Raw genomic sequence first — 25,890 nt, forward strand, 5'->3', positions numbered from 1 at the left:
AAATTTACCGACATTTTAAAAAGAGAGAAAAATACACTTAATTTCTTTTGGTACTTGATTAATAGGTTTTTTTTGACCGATAATCCTGAGGTAAATAGAGAATGACGAATCTGCTGATTCCGAATGACCTACTTGAACACGTCATGTTAGTGACCTAGCTGCTTAATAACATAAACAAGAAATGGCAGACTTAGCATGCTTTGGCGTTGTGATGACTTGACAACCTTTATGTCTGTATTTTAACATTTTATACAAAGCGTACGCGTTGTAAATTGAGATTTAAAGCAAATCTGAAGCATAAGCGGCGAATGTGAAGAGTCTGTGATGAAAAGTGAGTATGTTGTATGTTAGCTAGCATTAGCACAACAGCGTTAGCAATAATATTGACTTCAGTTTTTCAGACTGGGAATCAAAACTAGATCTCATCAGTCTCTTGGACACAGAGAAGATGATGATAATAGTTGATATGAAGTGTATATCAGACGACATTGAAGCTCTGGTGACACTTACAGTGATGAACGTCTAGGTGCTATTGACATGTTATTGTTGGAAGTGACAGATACTGTAAAGTACAGCTGTGTGCAGTCTGGGATGTAGACAGTGAGTGCTCAGGTGGAACAGTTGTACTTTGTGGGATGAAATCCTGAGGTCTGGATCCTGAGGCAATCCCAGAGACACAGGGCAATGATGTGAAACGTGAATACGAGAGAGAAGGAGCAGAAAGTAACTGGAGTCTGGAGCTGTGAGGAAACAGTGTTAAGTGCTGCACCATTGTGCTGCCCCTGCTCTATAACTGTGTGCTTTTTTATTTGGAATGGGTGAAAAAGCCGGAAAGACACCAAAAGGTGCAGGACAGTGGGTCGTCCAGGATCAGGGTTTAGAATCTGTGGTCTAGACAAATCAGCAAACTCACCTGAAATTGTAATTTCTCTAACAAAAACTCCATCTCTATCCCTCTCACCTTCTATCTCTCTCTCTCTCTCTCTCTCTCTCTCTCACACACACACACAGGCTCGGATCAGGATGGACAGCGATCTGAGCCCACAGGATAGGAAAGACTTGGACAAATTCATCAAATTTTTTGTCTTGAAGGTTTGAGTTGCCATTGTTTACCTCCTAAACATGCTGTGCCTAAGCTGTACAATACCTAGAGTTTTGTTACTGTCAAGAACATTTATCACTTATGATGAAACGTGTGTGTGTGTGTGTGTGTGTGTGTGTGTGTAAATAGACGGTGCAGGTAATAGTACAGGCTCGTTTGGGTGAGAAGATCTGCACTCGCTCGTCCTCTTCCCCCACAGGCTCAGACTGGGTAAACCCTGCACCAGCTCCTTTTAAACATTAGATAGAAACCTGTGTTCTGCTTTTAATGTTTGTATTTGTCTTCACTTAATTTAGTTCACCCTAGCAATTAAAGACATCCCAGAGGTGACCCATGAAGCTAAAAAAGCTCTGGCCGGACAGCTGCCCACTGTTGGACGCTCCATGTGTGTGGAGATTTCCCTGAAAACATCAGAGGTAAATGTGTCTGTAAAGAATATGGTGAAGTGAAGGTCACAGATGTTAAACGTTAAGTGAAGTGGGGAATTCTGTTATGACCGGTACATATGTTCTGATGGTGTGAATCTTAACACAGACTATAGATATAGAACTAGAAGGAGTTTGTTATTCAACTGTCCATATGCTGTTTTGTTATCTTTGTGTTTGTTTTGGTTCAAAATCATTTTATTTTTGTCTCATACACAGTCACGCACAATACGACATGTAGGGAAATGCTTTTTTTATGACTTCTCTTGATATGAAAATAGCCAATTGCACTAAGATAGAGAATAAAAAAAATAAAATAAAATAAGGAATAAAACATTCATTCATTCATCTTCTACCGCTTATCCGAACTACCTCGGGTCACGGGGAGCCTGTGCCTATCTCAGGCGTCATCGGGCATCAAGGCAGGATACACCCTGGACGGAGTGCCAACCCATCACAGGGCACACACACAAACTCTCATTCACTCTCGCAATCACACACTACGGACAATTTTTCAGAGATCCCAATCAACCTACCATGCATGTCTTAGGACCGGGGGAGGAAACCCCCGAGGCACGGGGAGAACATGCAAACTCCACACACACAAGGCGGAGGCGGTAATCGAACCCCGACCCTGGAGGTGTGAGGCGAACGTGCTAACCACTAAGCCACCGTGCCCCCCGGAATAAAACATAATGTCTTATATACTGTTAAAGTGCCATTTGTGTAAAAGTCCGACTGAGGTTGTAGGTGTCGTGGAAATACTGAAAAGTCCAGAAAGGGTTCAGGCTCTAGGTGTTCTTCTGGTTAAGGGCCGGAAGAATCACCTACTCATTCTCTCCGTTTGCCTCCATGATGCGAAAGCTCTTCCCTGAATGCTTACTTGGCCATCCATGGCATAATGGCACTTTTCAGAACGTGTGCTCATCATCTACCAGCACATTCATGCAGTTATTTAATCAGCCAGTCCTGCAGATCCGGGTCATGAGATTCAGTTATTCTTCACATCAAACATCAGAATGGAGAAACTGTGTGATTTCTGCTACAGTAACTGTGTTGGTGTTGATATTGGTGCCAGACGGGCAGGTTTGAATATTTCAGACACTGCTGATCTCCTGAGATCTTCATGCACTGTGGAGGATCTTTTGTTGCTGTTGGTGCTGAAGACTGGAAAAAGGCCAGGTGATTTTGTCCATTTTGAGTCTCATGACAGCTTCTGGTACAGGAGAGGAACCCGATGTGGTCTTCTGCTGCTATTGTAGCTCGTCTACCTCAAGGTTCCATGTGTGGTCCATGCTGAGATGCTGTCATTATATGAGTCCTGGATTTTTTTTCCGTTTTCCTCTGTCCACAAAAAAAAAAAAAACATCAGTAGGCTCAGGCTTACCGTGCATCTTGAAAAATTTGCTGCAATTCTTTTGGAGACTCAGTTTATAACATTTGCTTTTTTTTAGTCTGAAAAATCTATAAACAAACTTTTTTTAAAGATTTTTTTTATGTTGGAGAAGTAATATTTGGAAATCTAAAATGTTTACTACTGACTCAATAATATAGAAACCAAATTTGTGTAACTGTCACAGAATGGATGTGTTTGTTGTGTTTGTGTCCAGCGACTCGACAATGTTGAGAAAAGTTTCATTAAGTTCACTAATAGGTGTGAAGACAGTAGAGAATGTGATCCGTTATGACGAGCACACGGCTTCTCCTTCATCTTGTATGACATGATGCAGATAATCACTGATGAATTTTATACACAAAACACCAAATCTCCCTCCAGAATGTTTCATTTTAGCAGCAGAAAAATGATTTGGAATGCTGGTTGCTTCACTCACTAATAAACAGTGTTACTATGGCAACAAGAACCGTCTAGTGGCCACTTTGTAGTTCAGTGACTGCAGACTAGCAGCAATCAGATCATTGTGTGTGTCTGTGTGTGTGTCTGTGTGTGTGTCTGTGTGTGTGTCTGTGTGTGTGTCTGTGTGTGTGTCTGTGTGGGTGTCTATCTGTGTGTCTGTCTGTGTGTCTGTCTGTGTGTCTGTCTGTGTGTGTCTGTATGTGTCTGTCTGTATGTGTCTGTCTGTATGTGTCTGTCTGTGTGTGTCTGTCTGTGTGTGTCTGTCTGTGTCTGTCTGTCTGTGTCTGTGTGTGTCTGTCTGTCTGTGTCTGTCGGTCTGTGTGTCTGTGTCTGTCTGTCTGTGTCTGTCTGTCTGTGTGTGTCTGTCTGTCTGTGTCTGTCTGTCTGTGTCTGTCTGTGTGTCTGTGTCTGTCTGTCTGTGTCTGTCTGTCTGTGTCTGTCTGTCTGTGAGTGTCTGTCTGTGTGTGTCTGTGAGTGTCTGTCTGTGTGTGTCTGTCTGTGTGTGTCTGTCTGTGTGTGTCTGTCTGTGAGTGTCTGTCTGTGTCTGTCTGTCTGTGTGTGTCTGTCTGTGTCTGTCTGTCTGTGTCTGTGTGTGTCTGTCTGTCTGTGTCTGTCGGTCTGTGTGTCTGTGTCTGTCTGTCTGTGTCTGTCTGTCTGTGTGTGTCTGTCTGTCTGTGTCTGTCTGTCTGTGTCTGTCTGTCTGTGTCTGTCTGTGTGTCTGTGTCTGTCTGTCTGTGTCTGTCTGTCTGTGTCTGTCTGTCTGTGAGTGTCTGTCTGTGTGTGTCTGTGAGTGTCTGTCTGTGTGTGTCTGTCTGTGTGTGTCTGTCTGTGTGTGTCTGTCTGTGTGTGTCTGTCTGTGAGTGTCTGTCTGTCTGTGTCTGTCTGTCTGTCTGTGTCTGTCTGTCTGTGTCTGTGTGTGTCTGTCTGTCTGTGTCTGTCGGTCTGTGTGTCTGTGTCTGTCTGTCTGTGTCTGTCTGTCTGTGTGTGTCTGTCTGTCTGTGTCTGTCTGTCTGTGTCTGTCTGTGTGTCTGTCTGTCTGTCTGTGTCTGTCTGTCTGTGTCTGTCTGTCTGTGAGTGTCTGTCTGTGTGTGTCTGTGAGTGTCTGTCTGTGTGTGTCTGTCTGTGTGTGTCTGTCTGTGTGTGTCTGTCTGTGAGTGTCTGTGAGTGTCTGTGTGTGTCTGTCTGTGTGTGTCTGTCTGTGTGTGTCTGTCTGTGTGTGTCTGTCTGTGTGTGTCTGTCTGTGAGTGTCTGTCTGTGTGTCTGTCTGTGTGTGTAAAAATATCAGTTCTATCATTTTGGTTTGATGAGACAGGATTTCTCTCCTACTTCCTCTGGCTTTGTGTGATTTGCTGCTGTGTGATTGACATTTATTGACTGACTTTAATTTTAGCTCTTGGTCATTGATCCGAAGCGTTTCTCATCTCCATTAAAAAGCAGGACTGTGATAATAGCCTGTTGGAAATGAAAGTGAAATTTTATTTTTATTGAAATTGTTTTGACATTTATTTAAGAAATATTTGAGCAAATCAATGCACTAATACTGCTACAGAACCAGGAAATCTAAGGTTAATAAAATGACATAAATCTCTAGTGCATGTGTCATAGGTGACATTATTCCCACTCATCTACACTCTGCATTTCTCAGCCTCAATATACTGTGTGTTTAAGCTTAAAGGGTTATCATCATAACTCAGAGTCCTGCTTTATCAGTACACTTCTGCATCAATACACCATCAGTACACCATCAGTACACCTCTGCATCAGTACACCATCAGTACACTTCTGCATCAATACACCATCAGTACACCATCAGTACACCATCAGTACACCATCAGTACACCATCAGTACACTTCTGCATCAATACACCATCAATACACCATCAGTACACCATCAGTACACCATCAGTACACCATCAGTACACCATCAGTACACCATCAGTACACTTCTGCATCAGTACACCATCAGTACACCATCAGTACACCATCAGTACACCATCAGTACACTTCTGCATCAGTACACCATCAGTACACTTCTGCATCAGTACACCATCAGTACACCATCAGTACACCATCAGTACACCATCAGTACACTTCTGCATCAGTACACCATCAGTACACCATCAGTACACCATCAGTACACCATCAGTACACCATCAGTACACCATCAGTACACTTCTGCATCAGTACACCATCAGTACACCATCAGTACACTTCTGCATCAGTACACCATCAGTACACCATCAGTACACCATCAGTACATCATCAGTACACTTCCACATCAGTACACCATCAGTACACCATCAGTACACCATCAGTACACTTATGCATCAGCACACCATCAGTACACCATCAGTAAACTTCTGCATCAGTACACCATCGGTACACTCCCAGGTCAGTACACCATCAGTACACTCCCGGGTCTGTACACGCTCAGTACACCATCAGTACACCATCAGTACACTCCCAGGTCAGTACACCATCAGTACACCATCAGTACACTCCCAGGTCAGTACACCATCAGTACACTCCCGGGTCAGTACACCATCAGTACACGGGCAGTACACCATCAGTACACCATCAGTACACTCCCGGGTCAGTACACCATCAGTACACCATCAGTACACTCCCGGGTCAGTACACCATCAGTACACGGGCAGTACACCATCAGTACACCATCAGTACACTCCCGGGTCAGTACACCATCAGTACATGGGCAGTACACCATCAGTACACCATCAGTACACCATCAGTACACTTCCACATCAGTACACCATCAGTACACTCCCGGGTCAGTACACCATCAGTACACGGTCAGTACACCATCAGAACACTTCCGTACACTGGTACACTTCCGCCCACACCGGTACACACCCTTCTGATCAGCTGCCCTGATCCTTCTACTTTCAGAGCACATTTTTAATCCTTGGCTTTTAATGTTATACATATTGGAGCTGGAGTAGGTTTTTTATATTTCTACATTAGTTCACTTTATACACGATTTACACTGTATATAAAATCTCATTCTTTTTATCTTTCCACAGTACATTGGTCACATGTTGTGTTTCATTGTGCTTTATAAATAAATGAAAGAAGGAAAGAAATGCAATATAAATGTTAGGCCTAGTGTTTGTACAAATTGATCATGCATAATGAGTTTCTCATCACACTCAGTTTCTCATCACACATCACAACCCTTTACATCATTATTTAACACCACTTCTGGTGATATTTGTGCCTATTGTGTGATACTATGTGCCTCAACTCACTTCAGTCTATCACCTTAAATGAAACTTCCTCTATATGAAACCAGACCCAAAGTTTCTCTGCTTTTCTAACCTAACCTTTTCAGGACACCGATATTTGAGTAGTGTAAAGAAGAAAGAGGTTTATTTACATGAGCAGGGTGGGTCAGTGTGCAAAGCAGCTATGAAAGTAATGTGAGAACCGTTTCCCAGTGTAACGTAATTGTCCACTGTGCAGGGGGATTCAATGGAACTGGAAACATGGTGCTTGGAGATGAACGAGAAGTGAGTCACGTTACACATTATTATATCTAGAGCCGTAAACTTCACTTTCTAATCTGCAGTACCAGTGTAGTGAAGGCTAAAGGTGAATGAATGGCCTCGTTTCAGGTGTGAAAAGGACATTAAAGTCTCCTACACGGTTTACACGCGTCTGTCCCTGCTCCTGAAATCTCTCCTGGCCATCACCAGAGTTACCCCTGCTTACAAACTGTCACGCAATCAAGGCCATGATTATGTCATCCTATACAGGTAAAACACACACACACACACACACACAGTCTGATCCCTGTATACACACTCAGATCATCTGTAATCAGCATTGATTAGGTCATTTATTTAGTCCTTTCATTGGCAGGATATATTTTGGCGATGTGCAGTTAACAGGACTGGGTGAAGGTAAGACTTTATAAAGTAAGATTACTGGGATTATTAGGAGTTTACATTATACACAGCTATTCAGTCTAACAAAACATGTCTGTCTCTCTCTCTCTCTCTCTCTCTCTCTCTCTCTCTCTCTCTCTCTCTCTCTCTCTCTCTCTCTCTCTCACTCTCTTGATCTCTCTCTGTCTCTCTCTCTCTTTTTCTCTCTCTCGCTCTCTTTATCACTCTCTCTCTTTCTGTCGCTCTCTCTTTCTCTCTCTCTCTCTCTTTTTCCCTGTCTCGCTCTCTTTCTCTCTCGCTCTCTTTATCTCTCTCTCTCTCTCTCTCTCTCTCTCTTTATCTTTCACTCTCTCTCTCTCTCTTTACTCTTTCTCTCTCTCTCTCTTTATCTTTCACTCTCTCTCTTTATTCTCTCTCTCTCTCTCTCTCTCTCTCTCTCTCTCTGTCTCTCTCTCTCTTTTTCTCTCTCTCGCTCTCTTTATCGCTCTCTCTCTTTCTGTCTCTCTCTCTCTTTTTCCCTGTCTCGCTCTCTATCTCTCTCGCTCTCTTTATCTCTCTCGCTCTCTTTATCTCTCTCTCTCTCTCTCTCTCTCTCTCTCTCTCTCTCTCTCTTTATCTTTCACTCTCTCTCTCTCTCTCTCTCTCTCTCTCTCTCTCTTTATCTTTCACTCTCTCTCTTTATTCTCTCTCTCTCTCTCTCTCTCTCTCTCTCTCTCTCTCTCTCTCTCTCTCTCTCTCTCTCTCTCTCCCCCCCTTCCTTTGTACAGGATTTCAGACAGTACGTGTAGGAGTTGTAGGTACTCCTACAGGAACTCTCACACTTTCCTGTGCATACCGCACCAATCTGGCCCTCATGTCCTCCAGGTACAAAAAGATGAATAGATTAACTTTCTACATTTAAACAACATACAACGAATTGCGATGTGTAAGGAATAAATGTATAAGGAATAAATGTAAGACAATCAACCAAACTCAGTGTTGAACTAAGGGCTCTGCAGCTGTGAAGCAGCAGCTCTAATCTTTGGGGGGGGGACACAATAATAAGAGATTTTTGTGATATCCATGTGAAACCAGACCTACACAAATACAGTAGAGATGACACAGTCATACTGTGATTAGTGTTGGTGCCTCACAGCTCGAGTGTCCCGTGTTCAATTCTGAGCTTTCTTTCAAAAATATTCTCAGGGGTGCATTGCTACTTTTTTTTTTGTCTGAGTGGGTGGGTGTGTGTGTGTTTGTGTGTATGGGGGCGGGGGTGGTGGTGGTGTGCTTGTGTGGGGGCGGGGGTGGGGATTGTTAGCGAGCAGGTGTAGGGTGGTGGGGATGTGTGTGTGTGTGTGTCAGAGAGTGTGTGTGTGTGTGTGTCAGAGAGTGTGTGTGTGTGTGTCTGAGAGAGAGAGTGTGTGTCTGAGAGAGAGAGTGTGTGTCTGAGAGAGAGAGAGTGTGTGTCTGAGAGAGAGAGAGTGTGTGTCTGAGAGAGAGAGAGTGTGTGTCTGAGAGAGAGAGAGTGTGTGTCTGAGAGAGAGAGAGTGTGTGTCTGAGAGAGAGAGTGTGTGTGTGTCTGAGAGTGTGTGTGTGTGACTGAGAGTGTGTGCGTGTGTCTGAGTGAGTGTGTATATGTGTGTCTGAGAGAGTGAGTGTGTGTGTGTGTGTGTGTGTCTGAGAGAGAGAGAGTGTGTGTCTGTGTGTGTGTGTGTGAGTGACTGAGAGTGTGTGTGTGTGTGTCAGAGAGTGTATGTATGTGTGTCTGAGAGAGTGAGTGTGTGTGTGTCAGAGTGTGTGTGTGTCAGAGTGTGTGTGTGTCAGAGTGTGTGTGTGTCAGAGTGTGTGTGTGTCAGAGTGTGTGTGTCAGAGTGTGTGTGTGTCAGAGTGTGTGTGTGTCAGAGTGTGTGTGTGTCAGAGTGTGTGTGTGTCAGAGTGTGTGTGTGTCAGAGTGTGTGTGTGTCAGAGTGTGTGTGTGTCAGAGTGTGTGTGTGTCAGTGTGTGTGTGTCAGAGTGTGTGTGTGTCAGAGTGTGTGTGTGTCAGAGTGTGTGTGTGTCAGAGTGTGTGTGTCAGAGTGTGTGTGTGTCAGAGTGTGTGTGTGTCAGAGTGTGTGTGTGTCAGAGTGTGTGTGTGTCAGAGTGTGTGTGTGTCAGAGTGTGTGTGTGTCAGAGTGTGTGTGTGTCAGAGTGTGTGTGTGTCAGAGTGTGTGTGTGTCAGAGTGTGTGTGTGTCAGAGTGTGTGTGTGTCAGAGTGTGTGTGTGTCAGAGTGTGTGTGTGTCAGAGTGTGTGTGTGTCAGAGTGTGTGTGTGTCAGAGTGTGTGTGTGTCAGAGTGTGTGTGTGTCAGAGTGTGTGTGTGTCAGAGTGTGTGTGTGTCAGAGTGTGTGTGTGTCAGAGTGTGTGTGTGTCTGAGAGTGTGTGTGTGTCTGAGAGTGTGTGTGTGTTTGTGTGTGACTGAGAGTGTGTGTGTGTGTGTGTCTGAGAGAGTGTGTGTGTATGTGTGTCTGAGTGAGTGAGTGTGTGTCTGAGATTGTGTGTGTGTGACTGAGAGTGTGTGTGTGTGACTGAGAGTGTGTGTGTGTGACTGAGAGTGTGTGTGTGTGACTGAGAGTGTGTGTGTGTGACTGAGAGTGTGTGTGTGTGACTGAGAGTGTGTGTGTGTGACTGAGAGTGTGTGTGTGTGACTGAGAGTGTGTGTGTGTGACTGAGAGTGTGTGTGTGTGACTGAGAGTGTGTGTGTGTGACTGAGAGTGTGTGTGTATGTGTCTGAGAGAGTGTGTGTGTCTCTGAGAGAGAGTGTGTGTGTGTGACTGAGAGAGAGTGTGTGTGTGTGACTGAGAGTGTGTGTGTGTGTCTGAGAGTGTGTGTGTATGTGTCTGAGAGAGTGTGTGTGTCTCTGAGAGAGAGTGTGTGTGTGTGACTGAGAGAGAGTGTGTGTGTGTGACTGAGAGTGTGTGTGTGTGACTGAGAGTGTGTGTGTATGTGTCTGAGAGAGTGTGTGTGTCTCTGAGAGAGAGTGTGTGTGTGTGACTGAGAGAGAGTGTGTGTGTGTGACTGAGAGTGTGTGTGTGTGTCTGAGAGTGTGTGTGTATGTGTCTGAGAGAGTGTGTGTGTCTCTGAGAGAGAGTGTGTGTGTGTGACTGAGAGAGAGTGTGTGTGTGTGACTGAGAGTGTGTGTGTGTGACTGAGAGTGTGTGTGTGTGACTGAGAGTGTGTGTGTATGTGTCTGAGAGAGTGTGTGTGTGTGACTGAGAGAGTGTGTGTGTGTGACTGAGAGTCCCATCCAGTCTGTGTTGCTGCCCAGTTCTCCCAGGATTGTCTCAGGCTCCTCCTTCACTCTGACCAGGATGGAGCTGTGACCAATAGATGAATGGATGTGTGAATGATGAGACCTGCAGCTTCACACCTCACTCTATAAATACCTTTTATAACACAAATTGGAACATTGACAGCTGACTCTAACCTGTCAGTATAAGTGAGCTGGAAGAATTTAATCTGGTGACACTGCTGGAATTCAGTTTAGTCTTTTTTTAGTGCTCAGAGTTTAGGCTGAAAATTGCTGCAGTATTCCTTTAAGTTACTACTCAATGTGTCGTGCTTGCAGGCAGTTTGAGAGGACGGGTCCCATCATGGGCATCATCATAGACCACTTTGTGGAGCGTCCGCTCGGGAACACGGCCCTAATGCACCCCTGCAACTACAGGTGCTTGTCTGTTACATTACACTTCTATAGCACTGATTCGGATATGTGTTAGTTTGCAGGATTCAGACCTCTTTTGGTTCTGTAGGTTAACACAGTAACCACAGTTTGGTAGCTTATAGTTTTAACCGTAGCCATGGAAACACTCTGTGTTGACACTCACTTTAATTTTCTGTCTTTTTTTAAGATTTTCTTATTCCCAAGTTATTGTTTCTCTCACTCTTCCTGTCTCAGAGCTCCAGGTGAGGAAGAGGGAGGGGTTTATGCTGGAGTGGAGGACTCGCAGGAAGTGTGCACCACCTCCTTTTCCACGTCTCCACCTTCTCAGGTAGAAACCCAGCCGAACACACAGCAGACAAAACGTTTCCTCGTAGTGATTTTAACTCCTCGTTCTACACAGTGACACATGGCACATACACACAGGGATAACACTTGTGCACTTTATATGAAAATTGACAGAGTTTAAATTTTAACATGAGGAGGCTCTTGTGTGTGAACTGAAGCTGATCTGTTACTGGGTAAAAAGGCACACTGACACATTTCGAAGTGACATCAAACACATTACAGTGAAGAAACAAAAGCATAAAATCAGATGAATTGTACAGCAATGTCAAGAATGCAGCATTAATGGAAAGATGACGTCGAAGTTTCAGTGGAACTTCTACTAAACCTGCACGAAATCTGAACAATAGTGTTAATGAGACTCATCAGGTTTCTTCAGGCAGTTCCACTGTCTAATCCTGAACATGTCTCTGTCCTTCATTTTCAGTGTGGCTCAGTGTACAGTGTAGTTTTGTTCATTTCACTGATATTCACTATCGATCATAATTATCTTCATCTCCTGATCTCTTCTTCAGTCTCGTCTTCGTCTTTCTTTTCTTCCTCTTGTTAGTGTGGTTGTTTTCATTTCTCGTTGCTCCTTCTTTCTTTTCTTTTGTTTCTTGTGTACGTGTGTGATTGTAGTGTCTGTGTACAGTAAGTCAGGCACACAGTAAAAGTCCTAAACCTTCTCTGACGGCCACTCTGAAGGTCCCTGTGATGGGGCTGGGCTTCTCACAGCAAGTGAGTCCTCTGAGCATGTGTGTGTGAGTGTGTAGGGTGACTTACAGTTTAAATAATAATAATAACAACAACATACTAACATAATAAAGACATGCTGCCTAACTGCTGCCTAACTGCTGCCTAACTGCTGCCTAACTGCTTCGTAACTGCTTCGTAACTGCTGCCTAACTGCTGCCTAACTGCTGCCTAAGCAAAAAAAATTGCCACACTGTTCTAATCCATCACACAAGTGTTGAATGCATGAAAGACACTGCAGCTCTTAGTAATTACTCACACAAGCGTATGTGAGTTAGAGTTAGAATTTAGTCAGCAATCAAAGCTTAAATTCATGACTGACTTTTGAGCAATAACAAACCGAACATTACACACATGTAAACAGAAGAGTGACCATCGTCTGATCATCCTACAGATAAAATAAACCAGTCCACAACCGATATCATTAAACTTCTAATCAGTGCAGTTTAATTCATTGAGATTTTAATACTGACAAGCAAAGAAATCTGCTTGTGCACATTAAGCGTATAGACTTTGATTTTTTTGATCCGATGGTCCAGTACAGACATCATTCATGATTTATTTACTTCTCTCATTACAAGAAAAGCACCCAGATGAAGCTCCGAGCTGCAGCGAACGGATTTCCTCCCAGTCAGTGTTACCTGAAAAGCTTGAGCTGGAAAATATTTAAAGATTATTGTCCCATTTATTTATCGTTGCTAAATTAGGCTTGGCTGATCTGAGGGATTTTAGAGGCGATGTCTCGTGTATGAACACAGCCTACAATAAAACGCAGATAATAAAACATTTCTGTTGTTTAAAACCAGCGTTTTTAGAACATCTAAACGAAAGATTATGCAGCTTGTGATCTAATTTTAATGATGCTCATTATTTCTGCACTGCACTCAGGTTTTAGTACATAAGAATGTTTTTGTGCACGTTTTAATACGAGTCTTATAAATAAAACATGCGCAAACCTCCTTGTGGTGAATTTTCCCTCTTTTTCTGTCGTTTGCTCTCATAATCTAACACTGATGTTTATCCTACTGTACCTTCACTCGAGTCTTCACTCCACTGTTTCAGAGCTCTCATTTCGTCTGTCTGTCTGTCTGTCTGTCTGTGTGCTTTCTGCTCATTTTATTTATTTATTTATTTATTTTTAGTAAATTGGAACCATTGTCTTTGTTGCATCAGATATAACATGTAACACAACATAATCTGAACTAGCCTGTTAATGAGGATGTGAAATGAAAAATTTTAATTTATTTACTAAAAAAAAATAAATTCATTTCAAATTAAAACATAAAAATGACTTAAAATTGCTTCAAAAAGGATCCGTATACATTTCAGCTCAGACTTAATTCAGTTTGGATTATAAATCAATATATATGAATTTATTGAAAATATTTAAATGTCATGAGGTACTATTTAATTTATAAATAGTTAGAATGACCAACATGGCACCAGGCATGATTGTGTGGGTGACTGTCTCACTATGGCACGAACTCCCGCTTCATTCGTTTGTGCCCAGTTAAAGAAGATTGTTTACTAAACTAACATTTACACACAATCTGATCTGGTGTTTCATATCAATCAGGTCAACGGTAAAATTCATCAAACCCAAACACGAGCTGATTGTTGATTTTATTTCATTCCAGCCTGACAAAAGCCACTTGCCACGTAACTCATGACTTATTGTAAGCAGCATCAGTTGCTGTTTCCTGATTGGATGACATGAACTGTGATGCTTACTGTGATGCTGTTGTGCAACTGTGGTCCTACTTTTAGCCACACAAATAAAAATCATGACACATTATGAGTAATTTGTAAGCGGTCGATAGTTAGAGAGTGAGGAACTGGCTTGTCTTTGACATATCACACATATATTATGAGACAAAAAAAGGATGTATTGGACTTACTGTTTTCATCAGCTGTGCAAAGAAAGAAAGAGGTGAAAGGGGGAGAATGGGGACGAATGTACCTCGAGACTTGGTGAATAAAAAGAGTTGGATGTTGTTTAAATCCTTTAAATCTGTTTGGTTGTGTTACTGTGGACCTTATAGTTGGGTTGATGTGAACCAACTCAATTTGGGTCGTTTTGTTTCTGTTCACCATTACAATGGATTTAAAAACCAATCTGTGTTTGAAATGTAGACTTTCAGCTCTAATTCTAGGGGTTTAACAAAAGTGTTTCGTTAATAGTTTATGAATCACAGCCATTTAATTTCAATAGTAACTTCATTTTCACACGAGCAAAAGTAATTGGACAGCTGACTGATAAACACTTTCATGGCCTTCTTAATGACCAATTAAGAAAATGCTGGCGAGCTGAGGAACCCCAAAACATCTGAAACACAACAGAAAACAACTAAAATAGAACATATCTAAGAGAGTACACTTCTGTCCAAGAGCCAACATCTTGAGCCAAGAACACTTGAACTAAACACGTCTTTTGATTGTAGACATTAATCAGTTCTTTTGTCATCTAGAGGAGGAGGATTTATTGTTAGAGTTAGCTAAAAAACATCTAGAAAGAAAGAAAGAAAGGAAGGAAGAAAGAAAGAAAGGAAGAAAAAAACCTGTGCAGTTCTGGAACAAGGTTCTTTGGACAGATGAAACAATGATGAAATGAGATCATGATCCCAAGCAAACTGCATCATCTTGCTTACCGAGACAGTGTTAGGGCAGGAGTGTGTATGAGCTGCTGATGGAACTGAATCACTGGTGTTGATGAAGTGTATAGAACTATACTTTCTGTTGAGCTTCACTTGAAATCTGGATGTTGCTTCACTGTACAGATGGATAATGTCCTAAAACGTATTGTGTAAAAACCCAAGAGCTAAAAGTGTCACCGGACCTCGTCCTGTCTGAGCTCGCATTTAACTTAATGTAGGCAGAAAGACACACAAACTAGCAGCACCCTAAAGCAGCTGCAGTAAAGTCTTGGGAGAAATCTCTGACATTTTGTGTTCATGTTCATAGTTTTCAGGCTGTTACAGACTGCAAGAGATTTGCATGCAAGTACTAATGTTTGTCCATGTGTTCTTTATGTAAGTTTGTCCAGTAAATTGTTAGATTTGGAAAAACTCCCTTGAAGTAAAGTTTGTTTTCAAAGTTTTAACGTTACCGTCACTGTCCAAATACTTATGGACCTGCATGTATACGCATGTAGGCAGGCAAGAAACTGTAAGTCTACTGGAAACATAATCTCGCCTCCTGCTAATAAAATCATTTAAAAGTCTTTCATTCATTCATGTGCCAGACTCTCTGGGCTTCTCTAGGCTATATTTACAAGTCATCAGTTATGTAGTTTAAGTGTTATGACAGTCAGTCACTTACTCGCGTATAAAATGTCCAAGCAAATCACAATCTCTTTACTCAGTTACTGTCTTAAAGGAATTTTAGACCTAAATGTGCCTTCTGTTCCTGACCTGTCTGAGAACACCAACTATTTGGACTTTAAATGCGTTTAGTCCCACAATTTACTTCTCATATGGCCTTAGATACTGTATTTCCACCTCCATTGTAGAATCCGATAGGTTTCCATTTCCCGTTGTGAAACAAAATCGTGGTCAGAAGAGGCAGAGACTATTGCTTTATCAGGCTTGTTTAGAAGAGCGCAGTAATAAGTTACTGTACACAGGCTGAACTTTGAACTTGTATGCTCTTCATACAGCTGCATGTTAAATGTACGTTCATTTGCTAAATACATTAAAAGTGGAAATGGAATCTTAATGATCTTTCAGGTTTAACCAAGTAATAAGCAAGTAATCTCTTTCTCTCTCTCTCTCTCTCTCTCTCTCTCTCACTCTCTCTTCCATGCTCTCCCTCTCTTTCACGCTCTCACACTCTCCTTTGTTTGCTTTCACTTTGTTTTAGCTTTGCACTTCTCGTCTGTCATATCAGACTCCCCTCCTGGGGCCAGTAGATTTGTGCCATCCTACTGCCTACACTGCTGCTGCCCACCCACACCAGGTACTTCAGTAACACACAGAGTGTTTTTCCACTGTGTATTTAAAAACATCCCCCAGACAGGAGCTAATGGACCTTGTTCTTGTTTATTTAGCCTGCATTGAAGAGTGAACTAGAACAGCCACTGTACACTCCTGGTGTAATTGGCTTTATAGCTGGCTGCAAAAAAAAGGCTTTTGGACATTTTAATAAGAGAGTTTAAATTGACTTATTTAACTAATGATGAGATCGATTCACACTGTGAGGAAATTGGGAGATTGTTCTTCACACAAGTTGAATGCTAAATGAACTGATCTTTTTGTTACGTTTGGGTGATAAAATCACACAACACAGTCGCTGACACAACCCTCTAAATAGCCAAGTATTCTCTCAAGCCAGACTACTAGGATGTGCCACAATGTCCTTTTGTCAATGGATGTGATGAATCATCTGTTTTCAGTTTGAGAGACACGTCAAATTATAGTGTGATTCTGAAGAAGATTGTGGGCAGAAAAGTGAACACTGTTGTTCAACAGATAGCAGTTCCAGGGAAGGAAGGTGGAGTCCCACAGGTGCTGGTTCAGCCCAGTCATGGCACTCAGGCAGACCATGGGCGTGTGCCGTCCTGCCCCGCCGCAGACGTACCACACCCTCCAACCTCCAACTGCAGCAGGTAAGCGCATTCTTTTCTTCCTGAGCTGTTCTTTCTTTGAAATGTATCCTATATAGGTAATATATACAGTATCTCATAGAAGTGTATGAGTACACCCCTCACATTTATGTAAATATTTTATTCTATCTTTTTATGTGACAACACTGAAGAAATGACACTGTGCTACAATGTAAAGTAGTGAGTGTAGAGCTTGTATAACAGTGTAAATTTGCTGTCCCCTCAAAATAACTCAACACACAGCCATTAATGTCTAAACCGCTGGACATAAAAGTGAGTACACCACTAATTGAAAATGTCCAAATTGGGCCCAAAGTGTGGCCACCATTATTTTCCAGCACTGCCTTAACTCTCTTGGGCATGAAGTTCACCAGAGCATCACAGGTTGCCACTGGAGTCCTCTTCCACTACTTCATGATGATATCATAATGCTGGTGAATGTTGGAGACCTTGCGCTCCTCCACCTTCCATTTGAGGATGCCCCACGGATGCTCTTGGCCAGTCATGTTTACCCTCAGCTTCTTTAGCAAGGCAGTGGTCGTCTTTGAGGTGTGTTTGCAGTCGTTATCATGTTAGAATACTGCCCTGCGCCCCAGTCTCCGAAGGGAGGGGATCATGCTGTGCTTCAGTATGTCACAGTACATGTTGCCATTCAGGTCAAGCTCCAAAGTGCCAGCAGCACTCATTCAGCCCCAGACCATGACCACTTGTGTTTGTACTTCTCACCTGGTTGCCACCAAACACACGCTTAACTCCATCTGAACCAAAGTATATCTTGGTCTCATCAGACCACAGGACATGGTTCCAGTAATCCACGTCCTTAGTCTGCTTGTCTTCAGTAAACTGTTTGTGGGCTTTCTTGTGTATCATCTTAAGAAGAGGCTTCCTTCTGGGACCAATTTGATGCAGTGTGTGGCGTATGGTCTGAGCACTGAGAGGCTGAACCTCCAACCCTTCAACCTCTATAGCAATGCTGGCAGCATTCATACGTCTATTTCCCAAGCACTACCTCTGGGTATGACGCTGACCACGTGCACTCACCTTCTTTGGTTGATCATGGCGATGCCTGTTCTGAGTGGAACCTGTCCTGTTAATCCGCTGTATGCTCTTGGCCACCGTGCTACAGCTTAGTTTCAGGGTCTTGGCAATCTTCTTATAGCCAAAGCCATCTTTATGTAGAGCAACATTTCTTTTTTGAGTTCTTTGCCATGAGGTGCCATGTTGAACTTCCAGTGACCAGTATTAGAGAATGAGAGTGATAACACTAAATTTAACACACCTGAGACCTTGTGACACTGAGTCACATGACACCGGGGAGAGAAAATGGCTAATTGGGCCCAATTTGGACAATTTACTCACTTTTGTGGCCAGCGGTTTAGACATTAATGGCTGTGTGTTAAGGGGACAGCAAATTTACACTTATACAAGCTCTACACTCACTACTTTACATTGTAGCACAGTGTCATTTCTTCAGTGTTGTCACATAAAAAGATATAATAAAATATTTACAATAATATGGGGGGTGTACTGACTTCTGTGATATACTGTGTGTGTGTGTGTGTGTGTGTGTGTGTGTATATGTGTGTGTGTGTATATATATATATATATATATATATATATATATATATATATATATATATATATATATATATATATATATATATATATATTTCATTGTATTATTAGGTAATGTTATTTTCAGTATATCTTACTGTAATGACTTGTGAACTGCGCACGTGTGTAGCGGTGATACAGACGTGTTGTCACGAAGTAGCGAAGGGAAGAACGTGTCCCCTTCGGACGCCCCCCAGACGACCTTTACCAGGAAAGTGGGAGCCTTTGTCAACAAACCCACCACACAGGTGAGAACACAGCTGCACAAAGAATACAGAAAACACGTAGAAAGATGGCATTAACCTCCTGGCTTGTGATTGTGTAGGTGACCACTGCCAGTCTGGATCTGCCGTTTGCTGCGTTTGCTCCCAGAGGTTACGACCTGGAGGAGAACGACCCCATGGTACAAACATGACGTGTACAAACATGCACACGCACATGGCCGTGTGATCAGCAGTCAGTCATCACCACTAACTCAAAACTAAACATCAAATTATTGCTTCATCAGCTCTCCCAGTTTGGCATCTGGAACCAGAAAGATGGCATGATCCTGTCTCATCTATTCTTCTTGTTTACTTCACTATTAGTTAAGGCAAACGTAGAAACTGTGTTGTCCTTGGGTCTGTTTGGGGATTAAGTTCCTTCTGGTTTTTTCCCAGCTTTGTATGTTGATGATGTGCTAGTTCTCTGATCCTTCAGTTCCACACCAGAAAAAAACAACTTCATTTGTAAAATTTAAATCCATTGAAATAGTTAGATGTCATTGTTTTGTTGTATTCAAAGTTTCTTCATTTCTTCTGCTGCCTCTTAATCTAACCGTCGCTTTAAAATCTTTATGCTCATCTACACAAGACGCTCATTATTATTTTTAGAACTTGAAGTAGTAGTGAGAAGTTAAACACAACACATGGTCATGTGACGTTTTTTTGACGTGTTGGAATATAATACTTGAACATCAAAGCCATCAATAAACAACAGCATGAAAACTTATCACGTTTTTGATGAAATATGCAGTATCAGTATTTGGTATGTTGATGTTTAATTACAGGATTATAGAAAAGCACAGAGTTTTTGTCAGTGTTTTGTTCAGTCCTCTGCTTGTTACTATTCTAAAAGAAAGTTTGTTGCAGTGACCTAACAATGCTGTTGCTGAAAAATTAAGAGCTGATATGGTCAACTGCTGAATACACAACATGAGAGAAGTCATTTATTGTCTGTCTGTGGGTGTGTCTGTGTGTGTGTCTTGTGTGTGTGTCTGTGTGTGTGTCTGTGTGTGTGTCTGTGTGTGTGTCTGTGTGTGTGTCTGTGTGTGTGTGTGTGTGTGTGTGTGTGTGTGTGTGTGTGTGTGTGTGTGTGTGTGTGTGTGTGTGTGCGTGTGTGTGCGTGTGTGTGCGTGTGTGTGCGTGTGTGTGCGTGTGTGTGATTTGTGTTCAGGTACAGCCGCCAGCATCACCCACCTCCTCGTCTCCATTACAAGACAGTCTTCACTCCCAGAGCTCCAGCCAGAGTGGAGGACAAGCACAAGATGATTTTGTCATGGTTGACTTTGTAAGTAACAACACACTTATAGAGGAAATATCTACACATGAAACTCACACCCAGATATGCCTTATAGAAACGTTTATAATGACCAGCATCTTCAGGCCTGTACTGTATTCTCTCCCCGAGGCTGATATTAGTCTATACATCTCTCAGTATTTGTAAATATCCTTAAGAAAACCTGGAATTAATCAGTCACACAGTTGGTGAACAATCTTCATCATAAAGATGATAATGATGGTGTGATCTAGCTTTTATAAAGTAAATGAAGAAATAAACGCAAAATCAAGCCCATTTAAGTAGTTTTTCACAAAAACAAACAAAAATACGCAAAATCTAGCATTTCTGGCTGCAATGACCACAAGAAAAAAACATTTTGAGACAAAATATAGCCAAATACGTTGATTATTTTGTACAACAATACGTTGATTATTTTGTACACTGGAAATGGTCCCCACAGCTGGAAATTGCTGTATGTTGCCATGCCAACATGGTGACTGACAGAATGTAGATAGTTCAGTAAACTATTGCTAGAATTCCCAGTTTATTTATCGAACACCGACAATAAACCAGTGCAGTTCTACTGAACATCAGCACTCATAAAAATCTTCATTTCAGCCCAGATTGCCCAGAAATGAGTTCATTAATTCCACTTGTCTACAAACTGATGTAGAAATGACATTATTTACATTATTATTTACTGTTCAGTGTCACCCAAATGAGGATGAGGTTCCTTTGTGAGTCTGGTTCCTCTCAAGGTTTCTTCCTCATATCGCCTCAGGGAGATTTTTCTTTTTCAGTCTCCTCAAGCTTGCTCATTAGAGATAGATGTCTGCTGTTAAAAGTGCTATACAAATAAATTGAATTGAGTTAATAATCTCCCCAAGTGAATCAGTAGCAGTGACTGTAGAAAGCATCAGTCAAATCGCGAAGTTAAAAGTAGCTTTGTTTGCTTTGCAGAAACCAGCGTTCTCTAAGGACGACCTGTTGCCGATGGACTTGGGCACTTTTTACAGAGAGTTTCAGAATCCTCCGCAGCTCACAAGCCTTTCCATCGACGTCAGCGCTCAGTCTATGGCTGAGGACTTGGTGAGGAAAACATTAAAGCCTTAAATCTCAGCGTGATCGTGTCCTAATGTCCTGTTACTCTACTGACTGTATGTTCTGACCGCATGTTTACTCTACAGGAGACTTTGCCAGAGAAGCTGGCCATCTACGAGCAGAACATCGATGAGTTTGACAAATTTGTGGACACACTACAGTGAATCATAACAAAATCCGACGACTATTAAAATCTTTTTTTATTTGTATTTTATTGTTATTTTTTTTTTCTCTCCTTCCTTTTCCCTTCAGCCAGATCATTATACGGCTGACTTCTTTAGGGTTTCCTGTTCGTCTGCTATTTGTACGCTGTAATATTTAAATCTCTTTTCTTTTGCGTCCTCTTCCTCATATTCTTGAGCATGATTCATGATTCCCTCCTGGAGTATATGAACTTTTAGCTGAATACTTAGTACAAAAAAAGCCAGTAGTCTATAAAACAGGTTTATTTTGGTTGTCTGTTATTGGTGTTTTTTTTTTTGTTGTTGTTTTGTTTTTGTTTTAAAGAAATGTAACCATCATTAACTCCTTATTCCTTTGAATTGGTTTCATTCTGAAAGAATTCTGTTTGAAAGGTGACGTTGGTGTCGAGGAACCTCGGCAGGCCCAAATCATTGTAATAAATGTATATAGTGCACAAATTATTTAATTTTATTTTGTAAAGCACTGCAGAGAGGTTAAAAAAAAAAAGCCCACATGATTCTAAACTGTTCTGAAAAATCTCATCATTCATTTATTTATATTTACACCAGTTTAAGAAGAAACCAAAAAAAAAAAAAAAGGCTTTAATGCTTAACTACATCCACTTCTACTTCTGAACAGCATCAGATCTTCTGAGGAAGCGAGTGCTGAAAGTGGATCATGACTAGAGCTGCATCTGTATCAGTATCAGTTCATTTACCGTCATTAAGAGGCTGTGATGCAGCACACGATACTGTGATACCGTACGATGTGAGTCCAGCGCTAACGAACAGAGAACAGAGAACGATCCGGAAAAAAGATTTTCATGATTAATGAACAAAACAAAGAGAAGCTTGATGTATAAAACAAAAAGGCAACAGATTCTTATTGGACAGGATAAAGAGGATAGTTTAATAATAAACTGATTTACTTCAAAAAGCATCTTAGACATTCAGCGGTTTTTCTTGTACATACAATCGAGTGCAAAAGTTTGCACACCCTCTGGGTTTTCAATGGAAAAATGTTAAATGCAAGATTAAAAAAAAAAAACAATGATCCATACACAAGGAAAAACATCAGAAGAAAAACAGATTAAAAAGCTTTTTTTTTTTTTTATTTTTAACTTGCAGGGCAGTATCAGCAAGAGGGGCATAAAGAATAAGCAAAAATATAAAGGCTGTAGCACGTTTGTAGTGAGGACTGCAGCGCTGGGCTCTAAAGTCACCGACAGATCTAAATAAAGTTCACAATGTCCCTGTTTGCTCGTTACTAAGAAGGTTAATTCACCAAAAACACACTACTTATACTGAAAAAAGGAGTATTGATCTCTTCATGTAGGTTTTTATTGAGTGACTCCATCTCCTTCACATCGCTGCTCTGCTCCCCATCCTTCACTGACCACATGGATGTTCTCCAGATTTATTCCTTGCTCATATTTTTAATATTTAAGAATTTGCTCGAAGCATGTAGAAATTGTATTCTTGATTCAAGAATCCTAATTATCCATTGTGATCACAACACTTTAAAACTTCTACTAAAGCAGACAGCGTAGTCTAGATCAACCCTGGTCACGTTCCTCTGTCTCTAGTGTTCCTGTGTTACAGTTGGTGTTTTGAGGAAACGCTGTTTTCTGGCATGTACATGTGTGCAATAAACTGCGTTATTTCAAAAAGCATCTCAGGATTCAGTCGTCTTTTTCTCGTGTATACAGTTGAGTGCAAAAGTTTGCACCTGCTTTGGGTTTTCAATGCGAAAAAAAAGAACAATGATCCACACACCAGGAAAACATCAACAGAAAAACAGATTGAATTTTATTTATTTATATTTTGACACTATAATGACACTCCTAGACTCCAGACCTTATTTGCAGAAAGCATCTGGCTGATGTACAATAATTACTTCAGGAAAGCATCCCAAAATTAGGCAAGCAATCTGGCAGAGTTAGAACAGATGTCAGGAGGAATGTGGAGAGGAAATTTGTATAACTGAGAATGTAAAAGTTGTTCAGAAGCGGTGGTCTAGCAGCGAGTGAGAGTGTGAGCGTAAGCATACAGCATGCTGCACAATAGATCTCACACATTCATGAGTAGCACTACCGCATTTTTTATCAAGTTATTAATAGGTTTACTGTCAGATTTGTTCATTTGTTATGATGAAAAATGAAACTTCAAATGGAATTGACTTCTTTCTGGAAACAAAATTGTGTAGTTGAAAATGAGATGAAGTCCAGTACACAAAAAGCACAAGCTTTGAGTAGATAAGTGAGAAACTCCGTCCCACGGTGGTGCTGATGGTGGTGGTGCTGGTGGTGTTTTCATCATTCAGGATGTGACCTTCTCAGTTCAGACACACTGAAAGCCTGTGATTCTCTCGTCCATCTGAATCTGCTCATCTACTCATCTGAACTGACTACAGGACTGTCGTAAGAAGCACACAGTGGAGCTTTTCCCCAGCAGTTAGATTTATTAATTAACATCATACATTAACATTGTGTTTAGGTGCTGTGATTTGTTTTGATTTAGTTCCAGTGGTGGAAATCACAACCTGGTATTATCAAAGTACAACGTGTTTAATCCAGACATCAAAAACATGTTGATATAGAAATATAATGTCATTTTTATAGCAGAAGCCTTTATTTTCTAACATCTACATCACAGCACAGTGAAATTCTTTCTCCACGTGTCCCGACTTTGGAGGTTGGGGTCAGAGCACAGAGTCAGACATGATACAGCACCACTGGGGCAGTGAGGGTTAAGGGCCTTACTCAAGGGCCCGACAGTGACAGTGGCTTGAACCCTGATCCTCCAATCAACAACCAAGAGCCTTACTCGCTTGTAGTGTATTTTATGGAGGGCGACATGATGGCTTCACACCTCTAGCATCATGAATGATGATCATTGCCTTTGCCCTGTGTGCATGGAGTTTGCATGTGCTCTGTGTGTTCCTGGGGTTTTCTCCCACGGTTTCCTCTAAAGACGTGTTGTAGGATGATTGGCATGTCTAAATTGTCTCTGTGTGTGTGAGAGAGAGATTTTGCCCTGTGATGGGTTGGCACCCTGCCCATGGTGTCCTCCTGAGTCCACTGAAATACATCAGGTTCCACATTACCATGTGTAGGATAAGGGCTATAGAAAATGGATAAATGGATGAAAAAAGGGCTGGCCTTGCCCATGTTTTATGGACCCCATCCATTCAAATCTTAGTTTTAGATCCATCTGTTTAAACATTGAGCCTAAGATTTGAATGGATGGGGTCCATAAAACATGGGCAAGGCCAGCCCTTTTTTAGGGGTGCTTCAGCACAGCTTAAATGGAGCTCAGCACCCCTAAAACTTGGAGTAAGAAATGTTGTTATTCTAAAATTTTTGTTCGTCTTTTACAAGGTTAAATGATGTCCAAACTCAGTATCCTGAATCACCATGGTACACCTATAATGTGTTTATTTTCGGACTATTTTAGTCCAGCGGGTCGCCGCCGCTGTGGAGTAGCACAGGACCTGGGTGACTCGTCCATAGGCATAAACAGAGAGAAGTAGCGCCGGTTACAATGTTCTTCCGCAAGACGCGTGCAGTTGTGTTTACTGCTAGAGCGTGAAACAAAACCAGCAGCGTGACAAATAAAGTGCGTACCTGTGTAGTGTGTACGTGCGTCTCTGTTGGTAAAGTGTAGCGTTAATTTATATCTTTACTTTCTAAGTATTTTCAAGACCTCTGTAAATAATCTGGATATTTCAGACTTTTTGGTTTTACCTTCTTTATTTTCTTTTTTTTTTTTTTTTTTTTTGCTCTTGATGTGAAGCTCGTTTTATTATTTATTGATGACTTATATTGGTTTATGAAAGTTCAGACGAGCGTGCAAACAGATGTTAGAGATGGCCTTTTGTAAATTATTTACAGAAGATGAATTACATTTTGTTGTCCAAGTACCTGTTACTTTGTTCAGTGACAAAGTTGAATCTAATCTAACCAATCTGATGACTGCTGATACAAAAGGAGGCATGCAATATGAACAGCTGAAAGAAAATAAAAGGTTGAGGGTGAAGATCTTAATGAAGAAGTAGTTTGTGACAAAAACACACGAATTACTTCGGGTTTGTCGGAGTCAAGAAGAACGCAGGACAAATCAAACATTTTATACCATTTTTCCTCTTTGGGGTTTAAATGGGGTTTCTGGGAAATCTGTAATTTCTTACAAGCACAAAAGAGGATTAAAAGTGAAACATCATTAGAAAGCAAGATCTATTTAACTCAGTGTTGTATTTAATCTAACGTTTGTTTGTGTCCTATGTGTCTCGAGGTCACAGAGCTGCGTGTGGGTCTCATTGTCTCCTGATGTACATGTCTCAGGGTGTCTACTTCCACATCAGCCCACTGCTGGAGAGCGAAGGCACTGGAGCTGTGTTGAGAAAATCAATCACACCTGAGCAGGTTAGAATACGTCACAGCAGGGACAGTATGTATGTCCTTAGTGTCCTACAGAGGTAAGACGATGATCTCATAAATCCTTTAGCTTTCAATTAACCTGAACTTATTAATATATTTAGACAGAATTGGTTCGTAAATTAGGAACTGCTCCATAACTGTGTGTGTGTGTGTGTGTGTGTTACAGGACTCACTCAGGGTGACTGAGCATTACTGGGAGATTCAAGTTTCTGGAACCTTCTTATTGCACCACTTTATCAGACGTATATTAATAGGTGAGAACATTTAAGACATGGAGTGTGTGTTTTGTTAGGAACAGAGTAGAACTTCACATTAACACCAGGTCCGTGTGGTGCTTGTCTCTAGGAACCGACACTGGGGTTTTGTTATA

The 25,890-nt window shown here is 41.5% G+C and overlaps 2 protein-coding genes across 4 annotated transcripts in view; both read left to right on the top strand.

The window, feature by feature from the left end:
- Positions 1–25,890, top strand: part of LOC132838524 (CD59 molecule (CD59 blood group)) — a 142,135-nt gene that overhangs the window by 24,668 nt on the left and 91,577 nt on the right. The gene's annotated exons all lie outside the window — the stretch shown is intronic.
- On the top strand, positions 138–22,754 carry atg13 (ATG13 autophagy related 13 homolog (S. cerevisiae)). Of its 3 annotated transcripts, XM_060858971.1 has the most exons (18): positions 138–331; positions 1,012–1,092; positions 1,232–1,312; positions 1,399–1,518; positions 6,863–6,909; positions 7,015–7,155; positions 7,262–7,302; positions 8,055–8,151; positions 10,873–10,971; positions 11,203–11,296; positions 11,932–12,030; positions 15,904–15,999; positions 16,512–16,648; positions 18,390–18,507; positions 18,585–18,662; positions 19,694–19,807; positions 20,759–20,887; positions 20,986–22,754. In XM_060858971.1, the coding sequence occupies exons 2-18, from the start codon at positions 1,024–1,026 to the stop codon at positions 21,061–21,063; spliced, it is 1,638 nt and encodes a 545-aa protein (XP_060714954.1). In that variant the 5' UTR covers positions 138–331; positions 1,012–1,023; the 3' UTR covers positions 21,064–22,754. The 3 variants fall into 3 exon arrangements, with proteins under 3 accessions (XP_060714954.1, XP_060714951.1, XP_060714952.1); XM_060858968.1 differs by lacking the exon at positions 11,932–12,030; XM_060858969.1 differs by lacking the exons at positions 11,932–12,030; positions 15,904–15,999.

The sequence above is a fragment of the Tachysurus vachellii genome, chromosome 23, assembly GCF_030014155.1.
Source record: "Tachysurus vachellii isolate PV-2020 chromosome 23, HZAU_Pvac_v1, whole genome shotgun sequence".
NCBI classification, from domain to species: domain Eukaryota; kingdom Metazoa; phylum Chordata; class Actinopteri; order Siluriformes; family Bagridae; genus Tachysurus; species Tachysurus vachellii.